Source organism: Ambystoma mexicanum, chromosome 13 (genome assembly GCF_040938575.1).
Source record: "Ambystoma mexicanum isolate Mex_15411 chromosome 13, UKY_AmexF1_1, whole genome shotgun sequence".
In the NCBI taxonomy this organism is placed as follows: Eukaryota; Metazoa; Chordata; class Amphibia; order Caudata; family Ambystomatidae; genus Ambystoma; species Ambystoma mexicanum.
Genome location: NC_090938.1, coordinates 535236498 through 535250075, shown reverse-complemented (window position 1 = coordinate 535250075; position 13578 = coordinate 535236498). Strand labels below are relative to the sequence as shown.

General features: G+C 44.4%; 1 protein-coding gene across 1 annotated transcript in view; it reads left to right on the top strand.

Moving 5' to 3' along the window:
- The window catches only part of ADAM11 (ADAM metallopeptidase domain 11), a 345706-nt gene that overhangs the window by 245715 nt on the left and 86413 nt on the right, over positions 1–13578 (top strand). The window contains exons 12-15 of the mRNA XM_069634268.1: positions 2470–2554; positions 4464–4554; positions 5830–5881; positions 8387–8486. Of these exons, the coding sequence (XP_069490369.1) occupies positions 2470–2554; positions 4464–4554; positions 5830–5881; positions 8387–8486 (328 nt within the window). The remainder of the gene's footprint in view (positions 1–2469; positions 2555–4463; positions 4555–5829; positions 5882–8386; positions 8487–13578) is intronic.

Below are 13578 nucleotides of genomic sequence, written 5' to 3'. Positions count from 1 at the left end.
GTGCCGGTGATTGTGGAAATGATTTGCCGGTAGGGGCCTGAACTCCCGGCAGGTCAGGCCTGCTGGTGGACCACTGCCTCCACCAGCAAACCTGTGTTTCCCTGGCCTGGAAAAAATGCTGGTGCTGGAATTACCAGCATTTTTTCCGGACCAGGGAACTTATAATGAGAAGGTGGCAGTTTTGGCTTTGAACTTCTCAATTAACTTGAAATCATATAAAAAATCATACAATTGTGTTATTCCATGTAAAACTGATTAAAAAGATGTGAAAATGTTGGCAAGTGTAGTCACGCCAACATGTAAAAAGTGTGAAGTGAAGAGCTTCTGCTGCCACAATGTAGTCGTCTGTGATATTTCTTCACAGTAAAGGACTTCTAAGTGTATATTTAAAGACTGTACAGGCATTAACATTTATTGTAGGTTTAGAGGGAAAGCTAGGTGCCAATAAATTAGCCCCAAAGCAGGATTTGGTATGTGGATTTCTGGATGTTTTTGGCATTTTAAAACTCAAGATTAAAAGATAAAAACTGAATAAGTGTTTCCATTTCCGGATTTGAGATTTATTACTTGAGGTAAAGAGTGGACACCCTTGAAAATGCTCTGCTGTCGGTCTCCTTCAATCTGTTCCAGGATGACAGTGTCGATTTTACCTTCTACTTCCTGTGATTTTGGGGTCACTGCCTATCCTCTATCACGGTGTCTTCTCTGATATCTTAAAGGGATCCAAGAAACGGTACTCATCTTGATCGCGTTCCCACTCACGCTAGCCTTTGATAGACTTCTCTGTGTTCTCGTTGGTTGGAAAGGGGACGTATAAGGTGCAGGAAAAGCGCTGAGGGACCATCCCAGCTGATCATTTCTTCCCACAGGTGTGTATGTGAGACTGAGCGTGATGGTGAAGATATACATGCAGCAAGTAAAAAAGCACTGGCCTAAGACAGTAATGCCAAAACATAGGCCCAGGGTATGGGCATCACAACAGAACCATGAGTTTAGGAAGCCAAGGTGGTCCTGGGTAAAACCTCACAACATAACAATGCATTTTACCCAGGTTGCAGGAGCACCTGCTTGATGACACTGATAGTGAAACTGATTGAAGAAGGATCCTTTGTTTACTCAGGGGGTGGATGGTATAAGAGGGCGAGGACAATGGACCGGTTCTATATTAGCACAACAGTCCAGTTTACCTGCACGCATGCACCATCACGTGGGCTAAGGCTGCTGCGTGCTGTCACACAAATAAAGGTTTGCAAGCCTCTGTGCTTGTGTGGAGTAAGTTCTGTTGGAGCAGAATCTGTGTGTCATGTGCCTTCTTCAGGCGCTCGTATATATAAAAAAAAAAGCATAGGTTCCTCATCACAGTAATTCCTGTATTCTTAGCCCATCTGCCCCTTCAGTCACATGATCCACCCTCTCATCACTGTTCAGCCCATCACACACTGTCCACTAGCAGGCTGAGAAAAGATGGACTACATGGCTGAGAAAAGACGTCCTGGTTGCAAGGAGCCGATCTGGGAGAGAATTGGGGTGGAGCCTGGCAAGGTCGAGCACCGTGCTCTGCCGGGTTTCTAAACATGGCTGTCCGTGCTTTTAAACTGCTTTGGCATCCACCCCGCTACTGTACAGTCCGAGTATGTTCCACACACATGAAGGGACTGAAGGACTTAGAATACTAGTGTCACTGTGGTGAGCCACTTACTTTTCCCTTTGGGGCAAGATGGTTTTTAGAACTCAACCCTTATTTCTCCTAAAAGTGAGTTATATCTGAATATAACTAGACATTTGCCAATGCACCCCTTGAGTCCTTTTACTGTTTCCCAGCCTGCACGCGCACACTCGAGAAAAAGGGGGCACTCAGATACTATTCAGCCAAAGAGAAAGACTGCATGTGTTCTAGTCAATCATTTATATCTTATGCCCAAATAACAAAGAACAAGCCATTTCCAAACGGCCCATCTAGAGATGGATGAAGTATTGTATTCAACTATGCTATTGGAAATACAGTAGACTTCTGCCGGGATGTCCCAGGCTCTGTCAACGGGAAGGATTGTGCCCTGGGCAGAGGTTTGTAAAGTCTGCAACCTAGACCTTCTGTAAGCATCATTGCTTCGATTTTGAGACAAGAGCTGAACACAAGTGGGCTAGACATCTGTCCCTCCTTCCTCAGGGATCTTCTGTAAAGTGGGGCTCTCCCCCCACACCCCCCACACCCTCTATTGCTCACCCTCCTCTGGTTAGGGTGCTGCTGTGTAGTCTATTCTAATATGCATACATCTGGCAAGGATCCTTTTCTGGTGTGCAAAACTTACTTTCCTGTAACAGAGGTTCCCTAGCCCTCCCTTTCTTCTGTAGCAAAAGTGAGAGCTAGACATTTGTCATGCAAATGCAAAGAATCAGACCTTTTGCCTGGGCACACATGATTCTCTTTATTTGGTAAAAGCTCTACATGTGTATTCTATTTCTTACCAGGGGACGGACATTTCAAAGTAGCCGCAGTGGAACCGCTTACTTCGGGGGAATTTGCTCACCAGTGAGAGGTGGTGGTGTCAATGAGGTGGGTATCCCTTACATCATAACCGGACACCTCTATGGCTGGCAGTCAATGAGCTTCACCATACATGGATTGTGTAGGTTTGCTACTGAATTGCAGCATTTTAAAAAAGCTTTGTATTGGGCCAACATGCAACTCTGGCATCGTCAAGATGGTGGGCGGCGGTAATTTAGTTATTTATTTATTGTTTGCTTGTTAGGTGCTTATACAGAAAGTACATTCTGTTTTGAAGCGCTCACAGGGCAACAGGGAGGGGACATGGAATGAGACACATTAATATACATAAAAATATAAAATACAGTGGAAGGAGAAAAACAAATGACGAACCTGCTATGCCTTGTGAGTATTCAAAACGTGCAAGTGCAGAAGGGAAGGGGCAGTGGGGGTAGGTGCTGGGCTGCCTGTGCTCGTGAGTGAGCAACAGATGAAGTGCATGATAAGATATGTGTGAGCCTCCAGGACGGAGGGTGTGTCGAGGCAAGTGCTGAGGATAGACAGAAGCTAGGGGCGATTGAGTGTGGGAGGTCAGGGCACTGAGGATTCATAAGGGCCCAGGTACCCAATCAAAGCAATTGAGATTAACAGAGGACAGAAGGGAGGAAGAGGAGGTAAAGAGGAAAGTCTTGAGGAGCTTACGGAATTTAAGGAACTCCTTCTCAAGACGCAGGGGGAGGGGGAGGCTGTTCCATAAAACGGAGCCAGCTGAGGAAGGCGATCAAACAACTGCCCTCTGTTTAGCAAAATGCTTTCCACACAAAGAGTTGGTGCCAGAGGAGCGCAGAGGTCTAGAAGTGGAATATTTAGTAAGAGAGTGTTGCAGATAGTGTGGTCCCTGCCCCAGACAGCCTTATGGATGATACAGAGGGGTTTGAATTTAATCCGTGAAGCAACCAAGAGCCAGTGAAGACTTTTTAGGGCAGGAGAGATGTGGTCCCTGGGCTTGGGGCCAAGGATAAGTCTCGCTGCCCTATGCTGGATTAGCTGGAGGGGGTTGCATAGTGGAAGAGGGTAGATTCAGGAGGAGGCTATTGCAATAGTCAAGCCTGGAGGGAACCACCAGGGCTCGGGTAACATTGAGCTTCTGGGGGAAAGTAAGAAAAGGTAGAATTGCATAAGTGCTTCAGATTTGCACCGTTGATTCAGAGATTCCATGATGCATGACTGTTAATGGACCATGCCAAGAAAGGGGACGTTTGTTCTTTGTGTTCTGCGGACTATTGGATACATTGTTGGATCACTTTTCTTAAATCTCAATTCCTCAGCTTCCCTTTTGCAGTGCAAAGTATTTGGCTTGCACCCCATGTTTTATTTACGATTAATGCATAAATGGTCCTTGGTCATGTCACCACTGCATGAATGCCAATCAGTCCTATTTGAAAGCAGGTCTCCTTTGGGGAAAAACACTGCCCTTATCCTTATTTCTCTTATTGGAAAAAAAAGCAGTAGCTCTAAGAAACTGGCTAATCAGCATTATTCACAACCATATACACCGATGGAACTTCCATAAAGCCCACCAACCAGTCAATGCACCGCAATGTGGCTCAGCAGCCACAGAAAGGCATAGCATCTGTCAATCAGCCAAATTAAGCACCCAGGCAACTGACAATAACAATTTTCCAGCAGGTTTTTTTTCCCTTGGGATGGGGTTGCGTTTCGAGGTGAATGTGTCTCTAGCTCTGCAATAGAACTGCCCAGCAACATCTGGAGTCCCTTCCGAGTTGTAAATCCTCAGCAGGATTACAATGTTGGTGTCCCCATTCCTCCTAAATATAGATTCATGCTATGCATGGTGTCTGTCCATTCACCCACTGCCTGACCTTCTCTTCGTACTCCATCCCTGCATGCTATCTGTCGTGGCACCTTAGTGCTCCAGCCTCCTTTTCACTTGACCTCTCTATCACCTTTCGTACAGTACGGCAACATTGGCGCCATGGCCATCACCTTAGCGCAGACCCTGGGCCAGAACATTGGGATGGTGTGGAACAAGCAACGGAGTGCCGCAGGTAAGTCACAATGTTCCTCACAACTCTTTAAGATTTGCATGGAAGCGGGGTGTATGGGTACGGGCGCCTGCTCTGATCGTGCCTTCTTGGCGGTGTCTTGGAACACTCTGTGGCCTTTAGTTCAGCAACGCTACTTTGCTTTTTTTTTGTTTCCTTGTTTTCTGGTTCTATCTCATAATAAACTGCATGTGGCCTAGCCAGGCATACGCCCCAGAGTGTGATCGTTTAAGAAGCGGACCTTTGTTGTTTTGAAGGGAAATAACCAATTCCCAAAAGCTATTGTGCTTGTTGAGTAAAGTATCACCTCTTACCAGTGATCCCTCACCGTCTGAATCCAGGGTCACCTTGCTCTGCCAGGGAGTTTCACTGGCGATTACAGGACACACACACTTTAAAACCAAAAATATTTCATGAAGTCTATCCTGAGCTGGCCCTCAGGAAACATGAAATCCTCAAAAAGCACAGACCCCTTTGTGATAGAACCAGCAGTTCAAGCCAAAGTGTGGATGCTGACTACCTAGAGTTTGGTAAAGGCTTCCATGCGTTCCAAAGTGTAGAATTTCAGGCAAAGAGAACAGCTTATCGAGGACGCCAGGTTACTAAACTGAGCTATTGATAGGGTGGGCAATGACCAGCCCATAGCATTGGGGAAAGGAGTCTATTCTTGTGTGTCCATTGGAGATCCTTTTTCTTCTGTCCATTGCTCTCCAATCCATTGATTAGTGATACATTGGTGGCAATCACGGGAGATAAGAAGATGGGTGCACATATAAGGACTGCGTCATGGAAGGGAGAGGCTTGTTATGAAAGGCTTCCCTGAAGTCAAAATATGCAACAGCATCTCCCTACTTTGATCCTCCAGTCAAGGACCTCAGATTTGTCAGGCTTGACTTTCCTCATTTGAGACCTTGCTGCATACATTCTGGAATCCTATTAAGTTGTCTGCCACTGGAGTCCCCTCTATTCTACCACCTGTATGCACTGCGTCCTCATCGGCCCTTTCTAGTACTGGTGCATCGGGTATGTTTCCTGCATGTGACCATTTGCTGTGTTGTTAAATGCAGAACGTTTGCCCATGACAAGCTCCCAAGAAATGTCAAATGCAGGCTATGATGTTAGAGCCCTTCCAGCATTTTCCATTGTGAGATTCTAAACAAAGGCTGTGCAATGTCCTTGGTATTCTAATGGAACCGGTGCACTGGCTGTGGAGGGCGGGGCTTGGACTGGACACATTGTCAAATAACTCACTTTCTGCTGTCTTGGCTTTTCCTTAAGGCGACTGTAGGTGCCCGGACTCTTGGCTCGGATGCATTATGGAGGACACAGGGTGAGTGACGGGTGAGGCAGGGGATCAGCCATACAGATGCTGGCTGTTATTTTAAGTTGTACATATAATATACAATAAACAATGGAGGCATACCGTGTGTGTGTGCTTTGAGATTTTAATTGTGTCATATTGTGAACTTGCACTCAGTTCTGTTGCCTTGCTTTTCCCATGCATGACATCTTCCTTGATTGGAACGTATCTTAACAATTCAGCAGAAAGAGCGAGAAAAGGGGAGAAAGAAAGAGGGAAAGAATTAGAAAGAGGGGAAGAAAAGGAGAGTGGAAAAGTTAAAGAAAGCGATAGAATGAAAGAAAACCAATGAAAAAGACAAAAATAAAGAAAAAGCAAGTTGCATTCATTTATTTCAGAATAAAAAGCTATATCAAAGCACATGGAACACCAATCACATTGATTAAATCATTTCTTAGCTAATCAAAACGACCTTGCATATTTCTAGATAACAGTTCGAACAAACAATACCAAATGTATAAAATAAAATCAAGAGGTTCACAGCAGACCATATGGCATCATTATCCAGAAACACACAGTAGAGGGGAAAAGTTTACATGTACCGTCGCATCACCTGAAGGTCAGGGGCTTATTAATAAACATGGGCCTGGCTGGCTCGATTACTGTTACCTGACCAAATACAGACAAAAACACAGGTTTCCACAGCCTTCCTGGAGAGTGGTTAGTCCAAAGATCCGGTTAAGAAGCAGTTTTAGCAGTGTACTTTTGATCCTCCTAAATGTTGGTTCTGTTTGATGCCCTTTGCCAGTTGATTCCAGGGTTTTGCTCCAAACACAAGTGTTCGACTTCCAAGTTGATCCCGCTTGACTTTTAGTGTTAATATCAGGTGGAATGTGGTGGTATACAGGGATTTCATCGCTGAAACAAACATCGAGGGGCACTTAAAATTTGTTTTTAACGCACTATCCAACACTTTCCCCAAATATTCTAGGATTGGAGTTTGTTTATATAATTGCACCAGTCCAAAAATATGTTGGGAAGGGTGTGTTGTGGGTTAAAAAAAATATTGAGTAACCCTCAATGTTTTTTTCCCAGCGATGAAATCTCATATAACCAGATGTGGCTGACCTGAGTGGCTACTGAAGCTTGCATTGAGGAAGCTGGGCCCAGTTTAGTCAGACCTTTATCAACAAAACAAAGAGCGTTGAATAGGATTCTTCGCTGAATTGGACGCCACTGTGGTGCCTTGAGTGTGGAGGAGATCTGATTCTAAGATTTCAGAGGAAGAACTCAGTTGGAGGTTGTGAGCTTAGCCTTTGTTCAGACCAATATAGATAAAGTTGCAGTAGCCATGCCAGGATAAGATGGCATTATTTGCATTTTTTGAGCGGGTATTTCTAGGTAAGGGATGGTTCTCTTAATAACGCATATGTGGAAGTGAATTTTTGGGCTCCCTGGTTAATCTGGAGAATAAAGGCAGCGATCACCGTGAGGTGATGATGATTCTATAGGGCTGGATTACTGGATGCTGAAATCACGCAAGCCATCAATCGATCATTTGCAAGTCTACAGCCCTTACAATTTCAAAGAACATTGAGTCGCCTACCACCATAAGGCATGATGAAAGCAAGGGTAGGACAGTAGCAGCGTGTTCTTTGCCTAGGGGCATCTCTCGAGGAGATGCCAGGCAGAAGAGCTCTTTCGAGTAAGCTGGGCCTGAGTCAAAAAGTCCTCTGAGTCAGGGTGAAGCCCTTCAAGCTGATACAATGTTTGGATTGTAGTTGGTGTAGCCTTTTACACTTTCTCCAATATGGTGGCAGTGCCACAGAGTCCCCACAACTAGGTGGTAGTGTTGTGTGCATAGACACAAGGTCTACTAAATTAAACTTTTATTAATTGGTAACTGAGAGGAAGACAAACAAAAGATAAATATTGTTTGAAGTTCATAAAAAAAATCTCAAAGCTATTGCCAGCCCTGGAGGTATGTGGGTTTATAAACATGGTGGTCGGGTGCGGCTGAATATAGTCATTAGTGCCTGGCAGATCATGTTGCTGTTCATGTAGACAGTGGAGAGAGTTGCATTTATAGTTACATTTTTCTTAACAATATAGGGGCCAAATGAAAGACCCTTAAGGAGTCTCTAGGATGAAGAATTGGATGAAACAGATCTGAATGGCTGCATCCAGGATAGCACAGCAGGTCTTTAAAATATGCCGGCAGCATCTGGTTGGAATTCATTGAGGTCCCATAGAAGTTGCTGACTTGTGGAAAGGCTAAGCCTGGTGTAAGAATGCATGCAGCCTTAGCTGAGCTGCCATTTTGCTACCCCATTTCTGTTGGTAGTGTCCCAAGTCAGGGTTTGGAATTTATTTTTCCTCGTCTCGACACAAGAAAAGAATTATGATTTTAGACTACCTTCTGTGGTGCAACCCAAATGCAGGTGAACCTATGGAGGGGGTACACGCAGGTCAAGGTAGAGTGTGAAATGCTGTACTCTTCACGATGTGATGTGTGTACTTTGTATCCATCTGTAGGTATTACCTTCCACGTAAATTCTCTCGCTGCAGCATAGATGAGTACAACCAGTTCCTGCAGGACGGCGGGGGTGCCTGCCTCTTCCACAAGCCTGCCAAGGTAAGTTTGGATCTTCTATGTACCACTTGAAAACTCTAGAGGCAAATCATCAATAACAAAAACATGCCCTCTTGAAATGTCTCCTTCATCACAAAGCCAGCCCTCCAGGCACGGATACTGAGGGGCCCAGTGGTTGGAGACATGAAGCGCATTAAAGAGCACATGACCTCTGGGCACGTGTAAAAAGAAAGAGCACACTCAGTGAAAAGAAAGAACATCTTCAGAGCATTGCTTGCAGAAAGCCTGCATGCCGAAAGGGGATCCAGAGATTTTGCAACAGGCTGGTGCTTCTGAAAGGCAGCCAGGTAGCTTGAGCTAACACATGACTGGCTCTGTGTCAACCCTACAGGCCTTTCAGAGGCACAGGCCTGTCCGTAAAATGTCCTTAGTTCAATGTAGACCAGTTGGCCACTGGACAAGGGAATGGCAGTAACCACCAATCTGGGGTCCATCAGACAATGTATATGTGCGAGATGAGGAGTTGCCTTTGCATCTGCTCCCATATGAAACCAAGAAACGAGCCCATTGTAGGACCTGCTGAAATTTAGAAACCTTTCTGGAGCTGGCCAGCGGGGCAGAGAAGGAGCTCTCTGAGAATCTGGAATCTTCAGTGGATACTTTAGTCAGTTCCATCAGACCAGCAGATGTGTATGTATTTTTTTTTTTTATTGTATACGGTTTAACAAAAACCTTTACAAATAGAACAGAATAAAAAGGAAATTGTACTTGACATATTTAATTATTTATTTATTAATTATTACATTTGTATTGCACACCTAGCCCTCAGGCATCTGGGCGCATACATTATGATAATGGTTGCAAGTTACAGGCAACTTAAGAAGATGGTTACAAATTGGTCTGGCTTACGAAATTGATTACAGGTAGGTAAGGCTTACTTTTGGTTACAGATTATACATCACACAGGTTAATGCATAGTTGCAGCAGGAGGTGCATGTTCTGCTGGCTTAAGAATATGGTTACAGGTTATGCAGGTCATAAAGTAATGCATGCTTATACGCTTGGTTACCATTTATGTAGGTAAAGGCAGTTTATGTAAGTTACAAGTAGAGTGTACTTACACGGTTAGTTACACGTTATGTAGTAGGTTAGGTTGCTAGTGTATGAGGGAGGGTCAGCTTAGTGTCTTGTGTCAAGAACCAGGTTTTTAGGTTTTTGCGGAATGAGAGTAGAGCAGGGTACATCCTTGTGGTCAGCGGTAGAGCATTCCAGTAGTTAGCTGCCATAACAGGGAAGCTAGAGCCCCCAGCTCTTTGTCTTTTGAACTAGGCTTATTTCATATTACATAGATGCATCAAAACAGTAAATAAAAAAGATGAAGTTTCATCCAACCATAAGATAAAACATTAGGAAGTATAATTACATCAGTAATCTCACATACATAAAACTAGTTCAAACTCATACTCCTGATGAAAGCTGATACATCGCAATACCTTCCCAAGTATTCTTGAAATGTAGACATCTCCACCAAAAAGTTTCATCATCTAACATAGATCCAGATACCTGAAATGTTGCCATGGTTTTCATCCTACGTTGAGATAGAGCTTTGCAATAAAGCAGCAAATGCTTGATACTTTCCCCCAAAGCATTACAGAATCGACATCCATTATTATCAGCGGAGATAAACGTCCTCCTAGGTTGAATCTCCCTAGTTGGGATTAAATTGCACTGGAAACTCATCAATATATCCCTGTAGATTCGAGATGGAAACAGGGTAAACACGGTAGAAAGTGACCCCCGTTATTTGTGCTCGTGAGCCAAGTGGCTCATTGATGGATAAGAAAGGAACAGTTCGGTCATAGTAATCCAGTCATGATCCATCAGTGTCCTCTTAACTTTGAGTGGATTAGCCAAGAGTGTGCCCACATCCAGCGACAATGCCGCTAAAAGTGTATCACAGTTTTTACCAAACTAGCCAAGAAGTGCGAGAAGGATACACCAGGAACACTCCTGAGTGCTTGGCCCAGAACTTTGTATGCGGTACCAGGAGATGGAGCAATCAGCTCTGCAAATAATGTTAGCATACACCATTCGACTCGGGCCCTTAAGGATATTGTACCCAGTTCGAATCTGATGGCTGATAATGGGATCACCTTCGGTGAGGTCCAGAGCTTTAAAAATGGTCTTCCCATAAAGCTCAAGACCATAGATAAGTTTGGGCACGAATTTGCCTTCATAAAATACTAGTAAGGGTTTTAAGGAAAAGTAGCCATATTTAGGGTCAAGCCTGGTTCTGCAGTAAAGTGGCTTTTAGGCACAAAATCTCCTCAGTGTTCTTTACGCCCGGTTGGGCGCTGAAATGGAAACCCAAATAGGTAAGACTTGCGCATGTCTTTATCAGGGCTTTGTCAATAGACCATGCTGGACTTCCCCCTTTTTCACCATCTTTAGTAAAGGCCAAAATCTTATTTTTCCTAGAGTTTCATTTCGTTTTGCTAGGGTGTATGTATTGAAAACTCACCCCACTCATTTTTTCTGCTGATTCTTTGTTCTCCGCGATGTCCCCTCATTCCATTCACTTGCATCTCGGGTGCTCACTTGTGGCATCTATCTTGTCTTTTCCCCCTGATCTTCCTTTCTTTCTGTTATCCTCTGTCCTTTTTGTCCAGACCTTAAATCTTCCCCAGGGTCCTTCCTGGATAAAGTCTTCCAATCCCACATTTTATACACCCCTTTTTTTGAAGTGCTGTATCGAGAACTGTCTGTACTTGCTTTTACTCTGCTTGTCCTTCACTCACCTGTCAACACCTTTGTTTTCCTGAGTTTCCTGTGTGGCATCTGGAGTCACACTTGTGTGTCCTCCTTTCTTTGCATGCCCCTTATTTCTTTCCACGTGTTTTCCATGCTTGTTTGGACTTTCCGTGTGTCCCTTGATTGTCACCTCACTTTCCATCTACTTCTCTTAGTGCCTGGTATTCTCCACACTGTATGTCTGTCCCTCCACTTGTCTGTATGACGCTGGCCACCTGTTTCTCCCCCCTCCTTGACTTCCTGTGTCTCGTGTGCGGTTGAACTTCCTAAACTGTACCTCTGGAGAGATTCCCCAGACTGTTCTGCTTTTTTCTGATTGTTTTCTCTCGTGAGTCGTAACGAAAGATCTTGTCAGTGAGATGCATCAGTAATGCGCCCCCTGAGAGGTACTAAGTCCTTCCAGATTGTGGTGTGCTGAAGGCTCCCTGTTCACTGTGCGAGTGATCTCATACAGTTAGCTCTGCAGACTCCACTGGTAGATGGATGACCTATTTGAAAATAGCAGGATGCAGCCTGTTGTATCCAGAAGGATGCTCTAGAGGGGCCAATTCATGAAAGAAATCCAGGGCTGAGTTCCATAGCTAGCCTGCATTTTCTTACGACAGTGCACTTGGGGTACCAATGTGACCATATGTGTTTATGGCCTCTACCTGCCTTGACGAGTGAGATGGCAGAGGTCAGAACCAGACATTGTTGGTTTGTGAATAGAACGTCTAAATTCAACCTGAAATCCACATCTTGCATGAAAGCACGAGAAGGAGCCAGGTTAAGTTTGAATGTAGCAGTTCTTCAGTGATTAAGTGATGACCAAAAGTTTAAGAGTGTCGACCTTTTTGGTTATAAGCTGAGTGTTCGTTCAGCTCCCAATTTTCCTATTTAATCTTGACTCCATCTTTAACTGGTTGAAGTCAAACCCCTGAAGTTGGAGAGCACAATATACCATTCTGTCCTGGGACCCAAAGGACAGAAGACTGTCAGGAAGCTCTACCACCCTGCATCTTGCCAAGACCAGACAGATGGACAAAACTCAGCCAATGTCTGATGTGGCGACAAGGAATTAAGAGAATGGCCAAGTGGTGCAATAGTGGTTGCTATAGACCTTTATTGAATGAAAACCAAACCTATCTATCCCTAAGTCTAAGGGGGTTTCCTTACCTATACTAAAGAAACGTGGGTGCTCGCCAGGACGTCTGTGTGAGTCAAAACAAAAAGGCACTGTCCCGTTCCCAAAGGCTCCTATTCTATCCCTGTTACTACAACAAAACACCATAAAGTGCAACTACTGTTTGTAATCCAGGAGACTGACCCCCTTCTCCTGGATATAATGCATCAAACACCTCTCAGCTTGTTCAAAGCAAAAGTTCCACAAAAGGTCTGGGTTTTTCGTAACCCAACAACAAATATACAGTTGCATAAAGTTCTCGTGGGGTTAGGAGAATGCCTTCTCCCAGCTGGTTTCCGCAATGTCTTTCACATTTCTTAGTAAGGTTTGTAGCTCCTTTAGGGGGTTTTCACAGTCTCTACGTTTTTGTACAATTGTTGATCGGCCCCACTGGGATGATGAAGCTGTTCCTGGAGTTCTTCTCGACTCTCCAGGACCACCCTCCTGTGGGACTGGCCAGGAAACAGTATCACAAAAATGGTTTACCGTATTTTCTGTTATTTATCGCCTATATTTAAAGGGTTATTGATTCCTCCTAGTCTTTTTTTTCAAAACACGAAGAAAATAGCGATAAGGGTTTTCTTTGTTTCTTGAGGAAGGCAAGGTTAGGGCATGAGCTGCAAAGACGGAACTCTGGGCAATACCTGGTGTTGACCAAACACAATCGCCTGACGACAGAAGATGATTGGTTTGCCTTGCTGATCCAGCCCTAGACTATTCTGGTGGGTACAGTGCTTCTCTCCTTTGATCCTTTGACATGGATTTCCCCCAACTATTCGATGTTTGAAAAGCGAAGGAGAGCATAAACTATCCCTGGGTCTCCAACCCTGTTAGGCCCTGCTGTAGTACGTTCCAGGTTCAATAAGATAACCCCCTTTTATGCTTTCCAAGTTTGATAAGATAACCCCCCTTTATGGTGTTTCACAGAGTTGTGGTCTTGGGTTCACGGACAATGTGTCTTCTCAATTACTATGGGAGGTGCTCTCAGTGCATACTATTCAACTGTTCTCCCTTGTTGTTTTAGGTTTCATGGAATGTCTAAACAGTTTCTTAAACAGTTTATCTGTTTCCTCCTGGACTTTGTTTAACTCCCATTGCCTGTATTGGGGTTGGACGTTCACCGGGTCGGTAGGATTTCAGATGACCAGCCTTTTCTGTTGC